We start from the raw sequence: 22508 nt of genomic DNA on the forward strand, positions 1-22508 counted from the left end.
TAGCGACACTGGAATCAAATACAGCCAGCAGCAGCGCAGAGGCCATTTCTTTTTCGATGCGGTAGCTGCTGGGAGGTGGGTCTGATTTCTGGGGCGGAGGATGCTGGGAGGTGGGTCTGGGTTTCGGCGCGGCGAATGCTGGGAGGTAGTGTTCGGTAAAGTGCTGTGTAACGCTAAAAGCCGAGAGTAATTTATTTTTGCCGCCGTCATGCCGGATTATTTGGGAAGTGATCAGCGTAAAGCCAAAGAGGAATCCAAAGAAGACGAGAAGCCGATCCGAGGTGAGCGATGGGTGCTCGGAGACTCTCCAGTGGGAGACCGGGCGTTGCGGAAGGAATGGGCCCAGACCTGTCTGGTGGGAGGCTGGGGGTTTGTTTCTGATATTTGCAGCAGACCTGCAGCAGGTCGTGAAGATTCACTGAGTAAGGGTCGTCTCGAGGTGTCAGTGGCAACATTTTGGCCTCAGCCAAGGACGTCACATCCCCTTCACTGTTCTAACATTTGGCCTTTGCCCACAGCTCAACGTTTCCAATATTACAATAGGGCTACATCTCAAAAAAAAATCAGTGGTTTCGAAATTCATTGCTACTTTTTGAGCTTCTGAAATGAAAGGATAATTCCATCATTTTTGCTCCAAGCTAAATTGCCTTTCCCTTTTCCTTCGTCTCCTCCATTCTCAGCTCCAACGTATATTTTAGGGCATCCATTTTCCATGAAATCTATACAGTATGGTCAGTTAAATGTGCTACTTCCCTCCCTCACCGTATTTTAATCGGTTACACATTCTTTAGGGTCTCTCCATCCCTGTTCCCAGACGCTGAATTTTCTTTAATTCCCTATCTATTTTCACTTGTACACCCGGGAACATGTTTGTTCGCCAGTACGTTCTTGCAAAAATAAATTCTGATTGTCAAATTCATCAGGTACAGTGGCAAATAGTGCAGATGCTGGAAATGTGAAAACAAACATTAAAGCCTGGAAATCCTCAGCAAACCGGGCAACATTGTAGAGAGAAAAAACAGTTAATGTTTTGAGTTGACAGTCCTCCATCAGAATTGACAGACGTTGTCACTAGCTGAGTGCCCCGGATTATTTATCTGGAAGCATGAGCTCAGATCCCAGCACCCAACAATAAATACCCAATTTCTGTGAATAAAAATCTTTTCCGTTACTAGTCCCAATATTAGCTGATTTTTCAAAGGTTCTTCTTCAAAGTTCATGAAGGTGTTGTCACTTTCTGTTGTGCACGTTTTTCCTGAATGTCCTTGTTTGATTTTCTTATCAGGTTTCCTTTCTTGCTGCAGTACTGAAACAAGTCTTATCAGTTATTTCTGTTGTCTGTCGTAGCAAAAATAATTACCCTCCTTTGCTGTCTTTGACACAGTTATTCCTAATCTTTCAGATAGACTTGTCATTTGGGGGACCATCGGGTGACATCCTGATCAACTGAAGTGAACAAGGAAAAATTGTTCACAGTAGCTGTGTTTGTGCCTTTTCCCATGTTAGTCCTCAGTGATTGATCATAGTGCTTCATTCCCTCCTGGTCATGTTGTCCTGTGTGATATCAAACAAAAGCATCACATTAATTCAAAGATTCAAGAGTCAAAGTATACTTATTGTCAAAGGAAGTATAAATTACATACCTTGAGATTTGTCTGCTTAGAGGTAGCCACAAAGCACGAAACCCAAAGAACCCAATTAAGAAAAAGGAATCTAAAACCTCTGCGCAGAGAAAGAAAAAACCAATCAATGCAAACAATAGAAGCAAGCGACAGCTTTCCGAACCAGACTGGGTCCTTGGATCCGCTCCCTGGAGCAGCTGGATTAGGCCCAGTCCTTAGTCTCCGTATCACAGCAGCCGGAGCAGTTCACTGCCGGAGAGCGAGCGAGATCAGCCCAGCCCTCGCCTCTGGTCCTGCCACTCGGGCTCTCTAGTCTATCTGGACCGGCATTTAAATTGTCCAAACACCGTGTAGCGGCTCGCTCTCAGATCTGGACCCCCGTGTGGCAATACACTCAGGCCATATTTTCGTATATACCTCTCAATTCCTCACTGTCTCAAAATATCAGCCGATTTGTTGACATCCAATACTAGATGAGCAAACATTTCCATAACAAATTTTGGAGGATAAAAAGTATTGTATTTCTTGACAACTTATTGAGCTTACTGAGATTAATATCGTACCTGAAAATTTCTGAGTCTTGCTGTTTCCACTTTGTAGGCTTGAATTATTTATCCACACCTTTGTGCACCAACCAGTACTTCTCTTGCTGGCCTCATTCTATCCTACGCGAATGAGGTTATTCCATATTCTGCCAAGTATGAAAGTTTACCCTGTCTCACCCACCGCACGCTTCTATGTTAGGAAAGCCTTCATTTTTCTTTTAAATTGAATCCTTCTTTCATGCCCAATGATAGCCTCTTATGTAATAGCCTTCCTGTCAGTATAATCTTCACCTCTATCTGTCCCATCTAGGCCTGAACCTATCTCTCTTGTCTATTTTCTCCACCACTTTCTACTGAGAGTTTCCCAAGGTCAAGGGCTGAACTAAGTTCAAATGCTGAGTTACTTTACTTATCATTTTAATTTTTGAAATAGAGATGTATATAAGAAACAAATCGTTGTTTATTAATATAGTGCTTAATTTAGTGATTTACTTGTAAGTAAAGTACTTTCATAACGTGCTTTTTCTTGGTTGAATTGCAGCGCTTGATGAAGGAGATATCGCCCTACTGAAAACCTATGTAAGTATGTTGCTAACATTCTCTGGCCTGTCATTTTTGATCTTGTTGTTGATGAAACTGTGGGGGAAAAAATGGATGACTTCAAGGAGTTCAGGAGCGATCTCTCAACAAAGACAGATGTAATTAATGAAATTCCAACATCTTCCTTGGTGTGCCTTGTCAACCTTCGGTTACCTTGAAGGAAAGTATGTTGGCAGGCTTATGATCCACTGGTCAGTAATGACTCTTGTCCTTCACGTGCTTCTCAGACATGGGTTACCTACTGCTGGCAATTCCAGGGGCTGGAGTAATGTCACCACTGTGATGCTGCAGAATATTTACCTCCATTAGCAAGGTGATTAATATTATCCAAAATCCCTAGCACTGAGGCCATAGTTGTATAGTCAGTTAGCTCACATCATTTGCATACCCAACATTAAAGTTCCAAAACAGCTACTATTCCAGGATAGAAACATTGAAAACGTACAGCACAATACAGGCTCTTCCGCCCACAATACTGTGCCGAAGATCTGTCACATTTATCAAATATGTTCACAAAACTCCCTTGGAAAAAAAAATTAACATTTCCATTTCCTCATTGGGATCCATGATAGTACAGAGAAAGTGAAGAAGTGACATTTGGATGGTAAAGAGAAAATCAGACACTGTTCATTAGGAGCGCAGATAAACCAAGTGTAAAATGCATGCAATGGTGTGCACATAGATAAAGGAGCAGAATTAGACCATTCAGCTCGTTCTTTACTGTCATGGCTGATTTATTATCCCTTCAACCCCATTCTCCTGCCTTCTCCCTGTAATCTTTGACGCCCTTACTAATCAAGAATCTATTAACCTCCACTTTAAGTGTACCCAGTTACTTAACCTCCACAGCCACGTGTGGCAACAAATTCCACAGATACATTGCCTTCTGGCTTTTGAAATTCCTCCTCACCTCCTGTCAGACTACCTGGTCATCTAGCAGCTCCTATGGAACTGTCTATGGGAAGCAGATTGTCTTTTTCAGCCATCTCTGAATCCACAGAACTGGAATCAAGCGAATCTCATGCCTGAGAAGAATAGTATACTTGTTGATTTGCACAAGCTGGACATACTGTCTACACAAAGAGAATGACTATTCCCATTGGTAACACACATTTGAGACTCGGGCATGCTTTTTCGTTATAAGATCTGAGTACTTTTGAGATGTCAGCAACTGAAAAGTTATGCAGAGTTGCAGAATGTAGTATATGTACAATGTAAATTTACTTAAACAGTTGACAAAAATCTTGTACACACATCTCTGTTTTCTGACCACCTGAATATAGTCTGTCTCTAGATATCATTGTAGGGTTATTGTTTTCCTCAAATCATTAGGAATGTTAAATTGTTTGATTTTCACATGGATCGAATGGAATAGTAAACTGAGGTGCCAGGTGTAATCGGCCAAGTTAAACAGATTTCATGTTAATGTCTTTGCAGCAAGACTGCTCAGATGAAATTTTCTTCCTTTGTAGGGTCAGAGTACCTATTCGAGACAGATCAAGCAGGTCGAGGATGATATTCAACAGCTTCTCAAGAAAATTAACGAGTTGACTGGTAAATTTAACTAAAGTGTTTGTTACTGGCAATTATTGTCAATGTATTTGGTGCAAAATATCTGCACATACAAAAATGTATTCATCTTCATGCTGTGGAATTGGGATAATTTGAAAGAATTAGAATTCTTTCTAAACTAGAAAAAATTTAACAAGATAAAATTACAACTAAATCACAAACAGTTCAATAACATTAGTGAAACTTTTTTAAAATTTTAAAGTGGTTTAGCAACTTGAGCAGCTTTGCAAACAGCTGGGTTAAGGATTATGATTTATGAGATCCTCAAAACACTGGAGCAACCTCATTAAAATAACTACTGCAAGCTCCATCCAAAAAACCTATAATCACTCTGTTTTTCTCTTGTAAGAGGTTCGTCAGACTTCTAATATTAATGGTCAGTTGCTGAGCACTAAGGGCAAGGCTGTCTCTCCAGTGCAGTACTGAGAGTCTCACTGAGACGCCAGTGATTGGATCATGATAAATAAGATTGCATCTGTTTTCACAATTGGGCATAAAAGATCTCATGGCACTATTGCAAAAAATGGAATTTACCTTGGTGGTTTGTTCCATTGTTGACTCAACTCTTTAAATATCTGAACTATATGAGAATGCCATTAGCACATGTTTCTTTCTGGAAACTGGTTGCATGCAAATCGGTGTCCGACCACAGTCTACAGTTCAGAGTACTTTATAGACTATGAAATTGCTTTGAGCTGACCCCAGGTCATGAAATTCAGGGTGTGGTCAGTCAGTAATGAAGGCCATTCACAAAAAGGATTTCCTTTGTAAAGTATCAAGTCATATACCTGCATAATATGTAACATAATTTTGAATCACATTCTGAGAATTGGTTTAATGTCACTTTACTATGTTATTTTGTTTGTCGGGACAATTTGATCTGCTTTTAAGGTCTGCGTTCCTATGTGCAGGTATCAAGGAATCTGACACCGGCCTGGCTCCTCCAGCATTATGGGACTTAGCAGCAGACAAACAGACACTTCAGAGTGAGCAGCCTTTGCAGGTTGCAAGGTATGAAGTCTAGCTCACAGTGGAGGATGAACTTGTATCTCTTATATACTTAATCTCTCATTTTTCTTCTTTATCACACCTGAAACTATAATTTGACTATCTTTAACTAGAACAAAGGAAGGGCGGTATAAGATCATTACAGCCTAAGGCAGGGTAAGTAGTGAGAAGCTATTCTTTGAGGAGACATTAATAAATAGGGGATATAGATTTAAATTAATTAGTGTCAAGTTTAGAGAGGTGTTGAGGAAAGATATTAATCAGGTACTTCACTGAAAGATTTAGTGAAGGGAATGCCCTGTAATATTTTGAAAGTACCTGAATGAGCATTAGAAAAACCATAATCTGCAGGACTATTGATTATTAATCAAGAAGTGTAATTGAAGTCTATTTTGGCCACGTAAACATTTTGAGCTTGATAGTAGCCTGGTGTTATTTTCTATGATTCTTTGAGCTGATTTCCATTTCATGAGAATAAATGGGGATGCAGTATTTTCTGAAAACATTTAACATGAAGGATCTTGTGAGGGTGAGTAGAGATGATCACAATTTGAGGAAACCTTCATTTTAAAATTGTGATTCAAAGTTGGATTTTTAAAATATAGAACTGCTAGGAATTTGAATAACATGATAGGAAGTAGTTGAGCTGGGTACTTGCATTTTAAGGCTGAGTAGAGAAAATGTTTAAAATGAAGGGAAAGGTAATTGGACCACTCAGAATTTCTCTGGATTATGATCAGGTTCTTGTCCTGTTGTAAAATAAATCTTAATGGCTACCAAACCAAGTAGAGTGGCAAAATCTTACATTGATTCCAGTATAATATTCTCATTGATGTTGTTCAAAACAATTGTCATATGTTCCTTCGGCAATGATGTAAAACATATATTTATGTTGGGCAGAGCTATGAAAGAGAAATTGTGTTTGATTAAAATTTTACAAAGCTTGCTGTAGACAAAAGAATAGGTCTGATTGAATACGTGGTCAGTAAGTTGTAACGTGTTATTGTACCCCACTAGAAAAAAAAGCTTTGAACTGACGCAAATAGCCAGAGTTGTAAACCAGGTCCTCAGTCATATGTGGAGAATGATATCAAAAATAATCAACTTACTTCAGTTCTCTGTTCAAGGTTCTTTACGTCTTGGGCTAGGGTACCATGTGTTTCAACATATCCCATCAGATTTGTGAGTTTTCCTATCTCTATCAAGAAGAATAATTGTAATGTTTTATATTTCAAAAATAAATTATTTTCATGATGAGATATATACAAAACAAACAGTGCAAAGTTGTACACTTTCATGGTCAATATAGTTTTTAAAATCATAATGCTCCCTGGGGTGATACATATTTCAATATTTGATGGGCTTCCCCACTCCAATTGGCTGCTTCACGTGTTGCAGTGGAAGGAGCCCGGACTGTGGTCCTTCCCACAGTCTTTGCATAGGCTGCACCAAACTTCAATGCAGCCCTCAGCATATACTTTTGCAGCCTGGACTGCACCATTCAGCAACGTTCCCTTGTAGACATCTATTATTTTGTCTGCAAGGAAAAAGCAGGAGAATGCGATTGACCGGATGGCTTGGCAAAGAGCTAACTTGGACTTAATTGATCAGAATGGTATCCAGCTTTATCAGTATAACCTTCTAAGTCTCTTCAATGTATCCCAAAACACTTTACAACTAATGAAATAATTTTGATATGTAGATGATGTCGTAAGTAGGGATGGCAGGAGCCAATGTGCACACTGCAAGCTCTTGACTAAATAATGTGAATAAAATGCAATTAAGAATCTGTGTTTCTTGAAATCCCACATTTTTATTGTTGCTGACTTAGGAAGTCAGGGTGGAGACTATTTAATGTGACTGTTACATGGTAAAAGTCACACATCCATTTGAATCTTAAACTGCATAATGCATTTGATAGGGCTCTTTCCGTTTTATTGAATTTCATGAAACAAATTGCCTTCTAAAAACTTTTTTCGCTGGTTCAGATCTGATGCACTTTAGATATGTTTAGTGGACAGAAATTCCTATTGTTCACCTTCATTTTAACTGTCTTAATTTTACCTGATTAGCCTTCCAAGAGGAACAAACGATTTTTCACATTGCTCTATTTCTGAAGCTGTATTTTGAATGCTGTTTAACAGGATCAGTGAAGTCTAGCGTTAAATACAACCCATAATTACATGTTGACATTGAGTGAGCTTATTGAAAAGATAACTATGATGGATTTTTTTTTACAGATGTACAAAGATTATAAATGCAGATTCTGAAGATCCCAAGTACATCATTAATGTGAAGCAGTTTGCAAAATTTGTGGTTGACTTAAGTGACCAGGTGGCTCCCACTGATATTGAGGAAGGAATGAGAGTTGGGTATGAACCTAACCTTTAATTTTCTTGGATGTTTGCTGTCAAATCACTAATTGTGTTTTTTTTTAGTAAATTACAGAATTTAAGTCACCACGATTACTCATATTTACTCAGACATATGAATTAACATACACTATATTAATATTAAATGCAAATAAATATCTGACATTTTACTACAAACTGGGCCATACTTTAAAATATTACTTTTAATATTGCAGTGTGGATCGAAACAAATACCAGATACATATTCCACTGCCACCAAAGATTGATCCTACTGTTACCATGATGCAGGTAATGCAATAGTAACAAGTTTCATTTATATAGTGCTTTTATCATAGTTAAACATTCCCATGTGCATCTCAGGTGTATAATTTGGTTGATGTCAAGTATAAGAGAGAGAGGGTAGGTTAGATAACTTATCCAAAGATAGATAAGTTTATCCTTGTCCATGGAATATCAAAAGAGTGTAGACAGATGTAAAGTTTGCGAAAATTCCAGAAAGGAGATAATCTGCTGAGAATAGTTTTTGAGCCTTTTGAGACTGGTGATGGACAGAGACAAGTTAAACAAACACTGAGTTCACAGCAACTTGTAGAGCTGAAGATAGTTATGGAGGATTTGAACACAAGACTTTTGAAGTGAAGAATTAATTGCCTTTGGTACTGTGGCAATGGCAGAATCTGATCCAATATGTTCAGACAAGAGTGCTAAGCAACTTGCTATTTGAATGAATGAGATGGAACATTAATATTCAAGACAAGTGAGATTAAACTTTTTTTTGTTTTAAGGTGGAATATGATTGGAAGTGGGATGGATGATCTGTCACTAGTGATTTTGTGATTGTCATTGAATCAATTACAAACTTTGAGTTCCTTTCATACAATTTTGAGTGAGAATATTATCTGCATTGTTGCTTCAAAAGAGCCTTTAACATGATACAATTTTTGGGACTGTTAACAGTTGTCAGAGCAGATAGGGCTAAAAATTGGGCACGTTTAATTTTAAAAATTATACTACATGATCTTTCCTCTTTAGTGTTGCATTTTTTGATTCTGTAATCAATGTGTGATTAAATAACTTGGAGGCTTGCCGTCATCATTTCGAATCTGATATAAAATGTTGTGCATATCAATTTCATGGCTGTAGGGCACACTACGTAACTAGTAAATGTTTCTGTTAACTGTTTCTTTTAAACATGTAGTTTGGCTTATGACTGGAAGATCAATTTCGTAAGCTGCCTTCAGTATACTGATATTTTAGAGTTGTGTGGAGTAATATTTGGACTTGTCTATGGTTTGGAAGGATCTTTTTTGTATAAATTAGTATTGAATTACTTTACGTATCTAATTCTGCAGTACTTTTTCAGGTGGAAGAAAAGCCAGATGTTACCTACAGTGATGTAGGTGGTTGCAAAGAACAGATTGCAAAATTGCAAGAGGTTGTGGAAACTCCTTTATTACATGTAAGTTTAACTTATGGTGTGAAACAGCATTAGATGGATTGCATGTGTAAAGGGTGCGAATTATTACTCTTTATTTCAATTAAAAATTTGAAAAGCTACCCCTGAAGCTTACTTAGATTAAGTTTCATTTCAAACCTTTAAAACTTCATGTCAACTGTGAAAAATTTACATCTTCATTTTTGCTTTTGAGAATCCCACACACCAATTTTAAATTACATACGTAAACTACTGGCTGGTCCCATTTTTGATAGGGCAGTGGCAACCTGGGAACTTTATGATATTAATGTGACTTTGACTAAGCATTTGTAGGTATTGTTATACTTTTCAATTCAGTAGTGTGTTGTAGGAACAAAGTTCATGCATCCCTTGACCATATTATTATCCACAGCAGAAGGTATAATTTTGCTAGAGTCTAAGAAAATCCGAGAAAAGCCTGAAGTGAACAAAAAGCAAAAATGTGATATTCAAGCCTTTTACATGAAGTCTGTATTTAATCTAGTTTGATGTACAGCATTATCAGTTTTTATTTGTTTTGTGAACAATGTAGCAGTAAAAGCATCAAGGAAGTTATGATTGAACTAACCATCTAACCAGAAAAATCTGTACTTGTTTTCTTCTAAATGTGTTCCTTTCTTGTGTCATAACTACTGCAGTACTGACATGCAGTTGCACTATTCCTGTACTGAACAAGGAAAATTTATTTGATTTTCAGCCAGAGCTTTTTATAAACCTTGGTATTGAACCACCAAAAGGAGTGCTGCTGTTTGGACCACCTGGAACTGGCAAGACCCTCTGTGCGCGAGCTGTGGCTAATCGGACAGACGCTTGCTTCATTAGAGTGATAGGGTCAGAACTAGTGCAGAAGTATGTGGGAGAGGTAAAGATCAATACTTTTTTACTAAATATTTGCTCTTGTTATGGAACTTATTTTTGAAGGTTTATAGTACAAGTCTGTCTCAAGGCTGATTTTGATAATTCCAACAAATTTGATCTAAAAATAAAAATTGCTGGAAGTATCCAGCAGGTTATTTGGCATTCATAGAAGAAAAAAAAATCTACTGTTACAGCTTGATAACCATTCATTTGTAACTGGCCAAAACTGGTGAAATTGGTGTTGCGTCCTGAGGACTGTAACTTGCTGAGCTGGGAAGTGAGGTGTTATTTGTTCAGCTTACTGTGCAAAAGGCCAAAGGCGGGTCAGAGCAGGATGGAAAATTATCCATAGAAACTACAGCACAGAAACAGGCCTTTTGGCCCTTCTTGGCTGTGCTGAACCATTTTCTGCTTAGTCCCACTGACCTGCACACGGACCATATCCCTCCATACACCTCCCATCCATGTATCTTTCCAATTTATTCTTAAATGTTAAAAAAGAACCCACATTTACCACCTCGTCTGGCAGCTCATTCCACACCCCCACCACTCTCTGTGTGAAGAAGCCCCCCCAATGTTCCCTTTAAACTTTTCCCCCCTCACCCTAAACCCATGTCCTCTGGTTTTTTTCTCCCCTTGCCTCAGTGGAAAAAGCCCGCTTGCATTCACTCTATACCCAATCATAATTTTATATACCTCTATCAAATCTCCCCTCATTCTTCTACGCTCCAGGGAATAAAGTCCCAACCTATTCAACCTTTCTCTGTAACTGAGTTTCTCAAGTCCCGGCAACATCCTTGTAAACCTTCTCTGCACTCTTTCAACCTTATTTATATCTTTCCTGTAATTTGGTGACCAAAACTGAACACAATACTCCAGATTCGGCCTCACCAATGCCTTATACAACCTCATCATAACATTCCAGCTCTTATACTCAATACTTTGATTAATAAAGGCCAATGTACCAAAAGCTCTCTTTACGACCCTATCTACCTGTGACGCCACTTTTAGGGAATTTTGTATCTGTATTCCCAGATCCCTCTGTTCCACTGCACTCCTCAGTGCCTTACCATTAACCCTGTATGTTCTACCTTGGTTTGTCCTTCCAACGTGCAATACCTCACACTTGTCAGTATTAAACTCCATCTGCCATTTTTTAGCCCATTTTTCCAGCTGGTCCAAGTCCCTCTGCAGGCTCTGAAAACCTGCCTCACTGTCTACTACACCTCCAATCTTTGTATCATCAGCAAACTTGCTGATCCAATTTACCACATTATCATCCAGGTCATTGATATAGATAACAAATAACAATGGACCCAGCACTGATCCCTGTGGCACACCACTAGTCACAGGCCTCCACTCGGAGAAGCAATTCTCTACCACCACTCTCTGGCTTCTTCCATCGAGCCAATGTCTGATCCAATTTACCACCTCTCCATGTATACCTAGCGACTGAATTTTCCTAACTAACCTCCCATGCGGGACCTTGTCAAAGGCCTTACTGAAGTCCATGTAGACAATATCCACTGCCTTCCCTTCATCCACTTTCCTGATAACCTCCTCGAAAAACTCCAATAGATTGGTCAAACATGACCTACCACGCACAAAGCCATGTTGACTCTCCCTAATAAGTCCCAGTCTATCCAAATGCTTGTAGATTCTGTCTCTTAGTACTCCCTCCAATAACTTACCTACTACCGACGTTAAACTTACTGGCCTATAATTTCCCGGGTTACTTTTCGATCCTTTTTTAAACAACGGAACAACATGAGCCACTCTCCAATCCTCCGGCACCTCACCTGTAGACAGCGACATTTTAAATATTTCAGCCAGGGCCCCTGCAATTTCGACACTAGTCTCCTTCAAGGTCCGAGGGAACACCCTGTCAGGTCCCGGGGATTTATCCACTTTAATTTTCCTCAAGACAGCAAGGACCTCTTCCTTTTCGTTCTGTACAGTTTCCATGATCTCACTACTTGTTTCCCTTAATTCCGTAGACTATGATCTCACTACTTGTTTCCCTTAATTCCGTAGACTATGATCTCACTACTTGTTTCCCTGAATTCCATAGACTATTCCATATCGTAAAAGGTAGCTGGAAGCTTAGTCATTCTTGTAGCCTGGGATAAGGTTATTTGCAGGATGGTCATCCAATCTGGATTTGGTTTCTCCAATATTGGCCAGTTTGCGAGCATTGAATGCGATACAGTTAATTAGAATTACTGGATAAATAAACAAATCATTGCCTCACTTGGAAGGTTGTTTGAGTCTGTGAATGGTGAGAAGGGCAGGCTTCTTGCCACGATTAAGAGTGGACAGTAGAGATGGGGGGTGGTGAACTACAGAGTCATATAGGGACTCTGAATACTGAAAGAGGAGAGGAATATTTATCTGAGGCTGGAAACAGTAAATTTACAGAGCATAATCCATTAAGGATGAAGGCTGATGATGTGGAAGGTGAGGACAAGGGAAACTCTGTCCCACTTTGGGTGAAAATGGGTGGGGTAAAAGCAGAGGATGGAAAATGGAACAGATAAAGTTGATACCTCTGTTAACCGTGGTGGGAGTGAGGGGTAAGAGATCAAAATATTGCAATTGCTTGAAATTGGAAGTAAATACAGAAATCCAGTAAACACTCTTAAATCAGGTAACCACCAGGGGGTAAAGAGAATCAAGTTTTCAGGTCAAAGAGAGTCTGCTGTTTTCAGTTTATTATGTTGGAAGGAAACCATGGTTCAATAAAAAGGAAGGCACCTTGGAAACATTTGAAAAATTATCAGGGTGGGAGAGTTGGAGAAACTTGCAAAACAAAATTAAGCTCAAGTTGGATCACCCATTTCTTTTCGTGAAAATGTGAAATATGCACCCACTTTTTTTTCTACATTTAGCTAGTGTAAAATAAATGTGTTTTGTCTCTCTCTAGGGTGCTCGAATGGTTCGTGAACTTTTTGAGATGGCCAGAACAAAAAAGGCGTGCTTAATATTCTTTGATGAGATTGATGCAATTGGAGGTATTGTATATATCTCTTTTAGAGAGGGATTATCTCAATTCTACAGTTTGATTATTGTATGGAGATTTTGTAAGTTGCCAATTGTGACTTGTGTGAGATTAAATGGAATCAGCCATTTGGAGCCACTTAATGATTACCTACTGAGATCTCATAAACAACATTTCAATATGTATTCAGTAGCGTTAGTAGTCATCTTATCACTGAATAATTTAGTATTGCACGAGAACACATATTGAGGTGTATTCTCCATATATTTTATAAGACTAACAGGAATGATCCAATGCGAGAGATTTTTAATCTTTGATATTAGTAACAAAGTTTTCTGAATTTGTGTATTCTGAACTGGGTATTTGTGCAGTTCATGTTGTTTGTACATGAAATAGTACATTTCTGCATAAATGTACAGAATTAAAAAGGACAACCAAGCAGGAAATTTAACCCCCTAAGGCTGGTGACGGGATTTGGCGTAGACATTTCCAGCTTCATAATATTTAACACAGATTTCAGGGTTTACCCTAACTTACTAAGTTACTCTTGGGAGACTCAATAGCCAAAGGTAAGTAATAACAGCTTTTGTGGTGAAATTAAGTATTCCTTTCTGAAATCTCTGTAACCTCTGTAACACTCCTTCTGCCAGTACACACAGACATGTATGCAATATACAACCCTGAATTCCATAAGATATAGAAGCAGAATTAAGCCATTTGGTTATCGTCTCTGCACCATTTTATCATGGCTGATTAATTTCCCTCTCAGCACCAATCTCCGTTCTAAATGTACGTTCCTTGATTCTGAGGCTGTGTCCTCTGGTCTTAGACTCACTCACTATGGGAAACATCTTCTCCACATCCACTCTATCGAGGCTTTTCACCATTCGATAGGTTTCAATGAGATTCCCACTCATTCTACTGAATTCCACTGAGTACAAGCCCAGAGCCGTCAAACACTCCTCATATGATAAGCCTTTCAATCCCGAAAGCATTTTTGTGAACCTCCTTTGATTGCTCTCCAATATCAGCACATCCTTTCTTAGATAAGGGGCCTAAAACTGCTCATAATACCCCAAGTGAGACCTCACCAGTGCCTTATAAAGCCTCAACATTATATCCTTGCTTTTATATTCTAGTCCTCTCAAAATGAATGCTAACATTGCATTTGCCTTCCTCACCACTGACTCCATCTTTAAGGAATCCTGCAAAAGGACTCCCAAGTTTCTTTACACCTCAGTTTTGAATTTTATCTCCATTTAGAAAGTAGTCTACGCTTTTATTTGGACCATACACTTCCCTACACTATATTCCGTCTGTCACTTCTTTGCCCATTCTCCTAATCTGTCTTAAATCCTTCTGTAACCTCTCTGCTTCCTTAACATTACCTGCCCCTCCACCTATCTTCATAGTGTCCATAACTTGGCCACAAAGTCATCAATTCCTTTATCCAAATCATTGACATATAACATAAAAAGTAGCAGTCCCAACACAGACCCCTATGTAACACCACTAATCACTGGCAGCCGACTAGAAAATGCTCCCTTTATTCCCACTCATTCCCTTCTGCCAATTAGCCAATGCTCTATCTGTGCTAGTACCTCTCCTGTAATAATGTGGGCTCGTAGCTTGTTAAGCAGCTTCATGTGTGGCACTTTGTTAGAGGTGTTCTGAAAATCCAAGTACAGGACATCCACCAATTCTCTTTCGTATATCCCACTTGTTATTATCTTAAAAGAATTCTAACGGCCGACATCGCTCACCAAACGGCAAAAATGGAATGAAAAACACATAGAATATAAAACATCAAACCACAGAGTCCTTGAAACAGTCCCGGACTGTTCAGTTCAGTTTAGTGCTGTGTCGTTGGCTGACTGCAGGCTGCAGAGCCAATCTGCCCCGATCAAAATCGCACAAAATAGCACTAAGAAGAGTAAACAGAAACCAGAAGTATATACGGTTGCAGGAAAAAGTTTGTGTAATCTTTGCAATTACCTAGTTTTCTGCATTAATTACTCATAAAGCATGGTCTGATCTTCATCTAAGTCACAGTATAGACAAACACAATCTGTCTAAACTAATAACACACCAACAATTGTACTTCTCATCATTACTGGGTACACCATTTAAACAATCACAGTCTAGATTCAAGAAAGTACTTGAACCTCTGGGGTAATGCCTTCTACAAAAGCTATTTGGAGCTGGGTGTTCTAATCAATGAGATGAGATTGGAGATGTGGGTTGTAGAGGTGCCCTGCCTTATAAAAAAGACACACCAAGTCAGGTTACTGGCAGAGCCTGTACTTCTCAAGAAAGATCTGTTTATATGCACCATGCCTCGATCAAAACAACTTTCAGAGGACCTTAGAAGTTGTAGAGGTGCATGAAGCTAGAAAAGGCTACAAAAGCATTTCTAAAGACCTGAGTATTCATCAATTCATGTAAGAGAAATTTCCTACAAATGGAGGAAATTCGGTACTGTTGCTACTCTCCCTAGGAGTGGGCATCTTGCAAAGATCACACCAAGAGCACAACAAGCAATGCCAAAGGAAGTGGAAAAGGAGCTGAAGGGTAACAGCAAAAGCCCTATGGAAATCTCTAGAACTTGCTGAAGTCTGTGTCCACTGTAAGAAAAACACTGTACAAGAATGGTGTTCATGGAAGGACACTATGGAGGAAACCGCTGCTCTCCAAATAAAACATTGCTGCTTGTCTCAAGTTTGCAAAAGACCACCTGGATGTTCCACAGTGTTCTGTGGACAGATGAGACAAATGTTGAACTTTTTGGCAGAAATGCACACCACTATGTTTGGAGGAAAAATGGCACTGCACACCTACACCAAAACCTCATCCCAACTGTGAAGTTTGGAGCAAGGAACATCATAGTTTGGGGGTGCTTTGCTGCCACAGGGCTTGGACAGCTTGCAATCGTTGAGGGAACAATGAATTCAAAATTGTATCAAAACATTTTGCAGGAGAACGTCAGGGTAGCAGTCTGTCACCTGAAGCTTAATAGAAGTTGGATGATGCAACAAGACAATGATCTGAAACAGAAGAGCAAATAAACAACGGAATGGTTTAAGAAGAAGAAAATTTGTGTTTTGGAGTGGCCAAGTCAGAGTCTTGACCTTAACCCAATTGCGATGCTGTGGCATGACCTGAAGAGGGCTGTTAATGCAAGGTATCCCAGAAATATTGATGAACTGAAACAGTTTTGTGTGGAGGAATGGTCTAAAATTCCTACTCACTATTGTGCAAGCCTGATCAGCAGCTACAGGAAACGTTTGGTGGAGGCTGTTGCTGCTAAAGGAAGTTCGACCAGTTATTAAATACAAGGGTTTACATCCTTCTTCCAGCCTAGACTGTGAATGGTTAACAGTGTGCTCAATAAAGACATGAAAAGTACAGTTGTTCGTGTCATTAGATTAGGCAGATTGTGTTTGCCTATTTTTGTGACTTGGATTAAGATCAGTTCACATTTTATGAGTAATTAATGCAGAAAACCAGCTAATTGCAGAGTTCACAAACTTTTTCTTGCAACAGTATAACATGAACAAGGCCCAAGACTGGCATCTTTCTCCAGCTGCAGTGAGTGAGAGGGGGAGAGAGAGGGAGACTGGTCAAACGCAGGCAGACAGTGCTGAATTCCCACTCGCCTTCCTCTGTCATCCTCATTGATTTCAGTCTTCCTCAACGATTTAAATGGAGTCGATGATGGGCTTACGCCCCGTCTCCAGGCCACACACTCTGCTCCAAACCTCACCAAACTCTCTTGGAGACAGCAAGGCACCAGAACACTCAATTGGCCCAAAAACACACCTTCAAATTGTAAATCACAGGTTCCAAATGAACGTAGCTTAGTAGGGGAATCATATTTGAAAGATGAAGTAAAAGAAGTAGTTCTGTGAACTGTCTGAAGTACATTGCCTTTGGTCACGTTGTTTGCTGACACCATCTTCCAATATCAGAACCTAAATTGCTCTGCTTGAATTCAGTGTCATACATTGTGTTAGACTGTTATAATTATGTGGCATATCGGTATTAATATTCTATTAAATATAATTTAGATATATTGAGCTTGCATGTAACGAGCGATTTTCTTTTTCCTCCCAAGGTGCTCGTTTTGATGATGGTGCTGGTGGTGACAATGAAGTTCAGCGTACAATGCTGGAGCTTATTAACCAACTTGATGGTTTTGATCCCAGGGGTAACATTAAAGTACTGATGGCCACAAACAGGCCTGACACCCTAGATCCAGCTCTGATGAGGCCTGGACGTTTAGACCGAAAAATTGAATTTAGCTTGCCAGATCTTGAGGTATGGAAATGTTTTGTCTTAAAAATTGAGAATTCCACAGATAATGGAACTTTGCATTAAATCTGGCTTACTTTCTTGGTTGTTCATAAAAGTCATTTTGTGAAATAGTCTTTGTACAGTGATCTGGGTTTATTACCTAGGCTGTAAATTATTAAGGAACAGATGTTACAATACACATTGATATATTTGTAATTTCAATATGCTTAAATTAATTCGTCAGTTGATTTTCAGTATTACCAGTTTAATGCTGTATTTATTTCTGCCATGAACAGGAGCACAAAAATGAGCAATGAAATTGCACGGTTGCAGTCAGCTGTTCGTGGGACCTCTTATCTCATCTCCAACATTGAACCCTCATACCTTATGTTTTTAAAATGTGTTTGTATTGATTTAATTACTGATTTTCTTCTTGTTTTAAATACTTCAGAAATATTCAATATTTTCACAAATAGTTGGGCTGGGGCACGGCTTAGAAAGCAGAAAGTTTTCAGGTGTTAATGGTTGGTCCTTGTTCTGAAACCCACCATACTTCATAACAGTTTAATGCCACTCTGTTGTGTAAGTTAGGGCTTCACTGCTGTTGTTTCCCTTCACATAAAGCCTGTAAGGAAAGTGCATGAGTAAGAGATCTTCTTTGGAAGAGGCAAGACCGGATTTTTGCCACAAGTTCTGCACCAGTATTTCTTCCTTTTGAAAAGTGTAAACTGTGAAAATTTTCTGAGGTTATTAAATGACGTACACACAGAGGGATCTTGGGCTGCTAGTCGGAGCTCCCTGAAGAGTCAACACAAGTAGATACTGTGGGATGAAGTGCCTGTTCTTGTGTTGTAGTGTTTTGTGTACTAGTTTTAAATTGGTGGTTTGTCAATTTCAGGGCCGAACTCACATTTTCAAAATCCATGCACGCAGCATGAGTGTGGAAAGAGACACAAGGTTTGAATTGCTAGCTCGATTATGTCCAAATAGTACAGGTAAGTTAAAGCAGTATTCTTTTATTGTCAATTATCATTCTACATCAGGGGTTCCCAATTTTTTTTTATGCTATGGATCAATACCATTGAGCAAGGAGTCTGTGGACCACAGGTTGGGAACCCCTGGTCAACATTGTTTAGATTTCTCTGGTTGCAAGTGTTCAATGAGGATGGCATTGTGTTTAACTGCTAACCTAATATCCAGTGGCTTGGGAGCTTATCTCCCCATGGGTTCATAAATAGAAGTGGGAACTGGCCATTCAGCCCCTTTTTCCTGTTCCATGATTCACTGTGCCACTTTCATGTACCATTCCTGCATCACCTAATTTGTTTATATCTAACCTGCTAAGCCCCATAAGAGTTCTGGAATTTTCTATTAAATTACTGTTTTTTTAATAGTCAGGACAGTGTTGTCTTGGTAGGACAATCTCTCCATTTCAGCAAACAAACTGATGAATATTTGTTACATTTTCTCCATCGCAAGTAGAGACACCAGGCTTTACTGTCACATTGTCCAATATAATTGCAGTGAGACATCTTTACTTTGCTAATCAAATGTTCTAGCAGTAAAGACCAGCATACCATTTGCCTTCCTAATTATCTTGTTACGTTACTTTAACCTTTGGTAATGCAGTGCATTCTGGTTCATTAGGTCAGCCGCTTATTTGACAAAACCTAAATGAGAAGATAACTGCGATTCCCATTGTTCATTTGGTGTACTATGCTGCTTAATTGGGACAGAAGACTGTTGCCAACAGTTTCTAACTATCATCAGTCGTGTGAACTTAGACAGCACACGGTGCTTAGAACAAAGTTTTTAAATAGCATAATTTACTTGTGTTTGTGTTCAGAAAGCAGTGATTTTTGCCACTGATAGTTGGTGAAAAGTAAGCAGAAAGACAGTTTGGAACTTGCACTCACTGCGGTTTTGAGCATTTAGGCTTGGAGATGCCAGAAGCAGCTGAGAGAGAAAATGAAATGATTTCTCTATTTCAACAAGTTAGGGACTACAAATAAATTAAAGGTATCGACAGTCATCTTGAATGTTACAATGAAAATGAAGATTTGAAGGATGCAAACTTCGACAGCATTGTATGAAGGCAGTCCATTTTCTGCACTGGGTGTCTGTGCTGATTCTGTGCATTTCCAGTCAATCAAAAGAACATGGCTATGTGCTAGTTGTTCATCATATCTGATGATGACTGTGAAACTTGTGTTTCTAAAGTGGAAAAGCCATTCCACTCCCTTGACTTCAGAAGTCAGGTCCAGTGGTACAAATAGTTGTTATAGACTGGGATCTTCCTTGGTTGCAGTGGATAACCACGACTTCTGTGCCTCCTTGACAGTTGGATCACATTGTTAATCTTATCTGCCAAGTCTGCCAGAGTTGACTTTGCATGCTAGGACGAACATGTCCCTATTTCACCCGGGTATGAGGCCCACCAGCCATCCTGAGCTGGTTTAGCCTGCCTATCGAAGCAGTGTACCAGGGTGTGGCTATTGTCACTACCAGGAACAACTGCTTGGAACCGCTGGTGAGAGCTGAGTGTCTAGTGGGGAGCAAAGGTGACTAAGCTGTCCCAGAATGGACACGATAAGCTTCGTCAGAGAGGTGCTGTCCCTCCCTGGACACCCCGTACACGGCACTGTGCACCAGATGAATTCCTTCATTGCTAACTATTACGGACCAATACACAATCTTATAGTTCTATTGGTAGTGTTCCAATTTGTTCTGTATTTCATTTAAGTACATAATTTTTACTTAGCAAAATTGTAGTTTGTCTTTTTAACTATTTCCATGAAACGTCAGCTACTTGGGACAGCTGCTTAATTGGGCCAAAATGTACTGGTCCCCATGAACCAGATCCACTGTAGATGTGCATATGATTCATCTTTTTGCACAATTATTTTTCAATCTTTTGTCATTTAAAGAAATTAATTTTTTTCATATTATCTGCTAAAGAGACTAAACACATATTTTGGAGATTATATTCCAACTGCCAGTCATTGTTCACTGAGCCGATCCATTTTCTCTTAAATTCCCTTAATGAAAGCCTGTCATGATTCTTCACCACCTCAAAAGCCCTGGCACACCAGTGGACAAAACAAGTTAATTGAGAAACAGGAAACTACTTCTATGTCATTAGCTGTAAAAAAAAAGAGAGAAATCATTGCAGGAGTTAATAGGATGATTTGCAGTCCTAGTTTGGAAATCTCTGAAACAAATACAGAATCTTATTAGATCTGAAAAGATCCTAGCATTTCTTATAGGGTGGCCTTTGGTTATTCCTCAATGATGAATGTGTAGCACAATTATGGTAAAGATGGGGTAACAGATAGCAAAGTAGTTTCATCACACTGTGATTATCTCTACTGTCTTGCAGGAGCTGAGATCCGTAGTGTTTGCACTGAAGCTGGAATGTTTGCTATCAGAGCTCGCCGAAAGATTGCCACCGAGAAGGACTTCTTGGAAGCTGTGAACAAAGTTATTAAGTCATATGCCAAGTTTAGCGCTACCCCACGATACATGACCTATAACTAATTCAACTGTAAACTTTTTCTCTGTGACTACATTTGCATATATTAGTCATTTGTGCTTTTGACTAATTCTATAAAATATGATGGTTTTGATTATCTTTAAATGTATTTAATAACTTGGCATTTCAGTAGAAGTTCCAGTAGAAATAAATCAACTTGTCTACTTAAACACTTTAAGGAATCTGATTTGTAGGAGAATTTTATACAGGGGGTACGGATTTAAAATCCTATCATGCTTCTGGGTTACTTTGTAATAGATATGCCTTTAAATGTGAAGCTTGGTGCCCCATAGTGGGTCTTGAGTGTTATTAAGAAGGTAACATAGTGTCACCTTTTGAATTAGACACTAAAGAGGACTGCTTTTTCAGGTCAGTATTGCTCCACATTCCAGCATTTGCCATCTTGAGTCTCCCTTTTCAGTGGAAGTTGAGGCAAAATCTATTCAAAGAATAGTTGCTTCCCGTGTCCGAGACATAATTCCCATTGCAAAGTAAAATTAATCAATCATTCAATTTGTTTATGGACCCTGGTCACAAGAAAATTGACTACCACAATGGACTGCAGAATAAATGTATTGGTATGGAGGCATGGTGGTCTTTAGCACAGAACTAAAATGTAAATTTAAAAAAGTCACATTTCTAAGAATGATTAGCATATTTCCACATAGATAAATTATGTAACATTTATAAAAAGACATTTCATAACCATCGATGTTATACCAAGCTCTTCCCAGACTGCTTGGATTAACAATTTGTTTATTTGTTTTCCTCTTATTTTTCAAATGCAAGGCAGACCAATTGAGCAATTCAATGATCTGAACCTAATATACAAATAGAGGTGTCATCGATATTTATGAGGCCCACATCTTGGTTGAATGCCTAAAGCAGTCATAATAAAAACAAAGTGCTGGAGCTGCGTAGTGGGTCAGAGAATTCATGTTTCTGGTTTATGACCTTGCTTTACAAAGGAAATAAATTTTTAAAAATCAAGTTTTGTGTTGTAGACAAAAGGAGAGAGAGCAAAAGTGAATTTCTGATGGTAACAAGGTAAAAGAAGCAAAGAGAAACCTTATTGGAAAAGGAAGCAGAATTTTTCTGGGTTTGCATTTGTATTGTTTAACATTGTAGCCCTGGAAGAGAAGTGAGAATGAATTAAATCATCAGAATCAGGTTTATTATTACTGGCATGTGTCGTGAAGTTTGTTAGCTTTCCCGCAGCAGTACAATGCAATGCATAATATAAAAAGTAAATAAATAAATCAATTACATTAAGTGTATGATGAAGAGATTAAAAGTAATGCAAAAACAAATAATTTAAAAAGTGAGGTACTGTTCATGGGTTCAATGTCCATTTAGGAATTGGATAGCAGAGGGGAAGACGCTGTTCATAAATGGCTGAGTGTGTGCCTTCAGGCTTCTGTACCTCCTTCCTGACTACAACAAGAAGGCGGCATGCCCTGGGTGATGGGGGTCCTTAATAATGGACAGCGCCTTTCTGAGGCACCACCTGTTGAAAATGCCTTGGGTACTACGAAGGCTACTACCCAAGATGGAGCTGGCTAATTTTCCGACTTTCTTTAGCTTCCTTCGGTCCTGTGCAGTTACCATCCCCCCTCTCCTCCTGTACCGGACTG

At 39.0% G+C, this 22508-nt stretch overlaps 1 protein-coding gene across 1 annotated transcript; it reads left to right on the forward strand.

The window, feature by feature from the left end:
* Positions 1–97: 97 nt before the first annotated feature.
* psmc2 (proteasome 26S subunit, ATPase 2) lies at positions 98–21044 on the forward strand. The gene is made up of 12 exons (XM_063072849.1): positions 98–281; positions 2709–2746; positions 4240–4321; positions 5251–5350; positions 7588–7719; positions 7935–8007; positions 9083–9178; positions 9891–10055; positions 12975–13062; positions 17164–17366; positions 18241–18337; positions 20722–21044. The coding sequence occupies exons 1-12, from the start codon at positions 209–211 to the stop codon at positions 20877–20879; spliced, it is 1305 nt and encodes a 434-aa protein (XP_062928919.1). The 5' UTR covers positions 98–208; the 3' UTR covers positions 20880–21044.
* Positions 21045–22508: the final 1464 nt, after the last annotated feature.

The sequence above is a fragment of the Mobula hypostoma genome, chromosome 20 (assembly GCF_963921235.1).
Source record: "Mobula hypostoma chromosome 20, sMobHyp1.1, whole genome shotgun sequence".
Lineage (NCBI taxonomy): Eukaryota > Metazoa > Chordata > Chondrichthyes > Myliobatiformes > Myliobatidae > Mobula > Mobula hypostoma.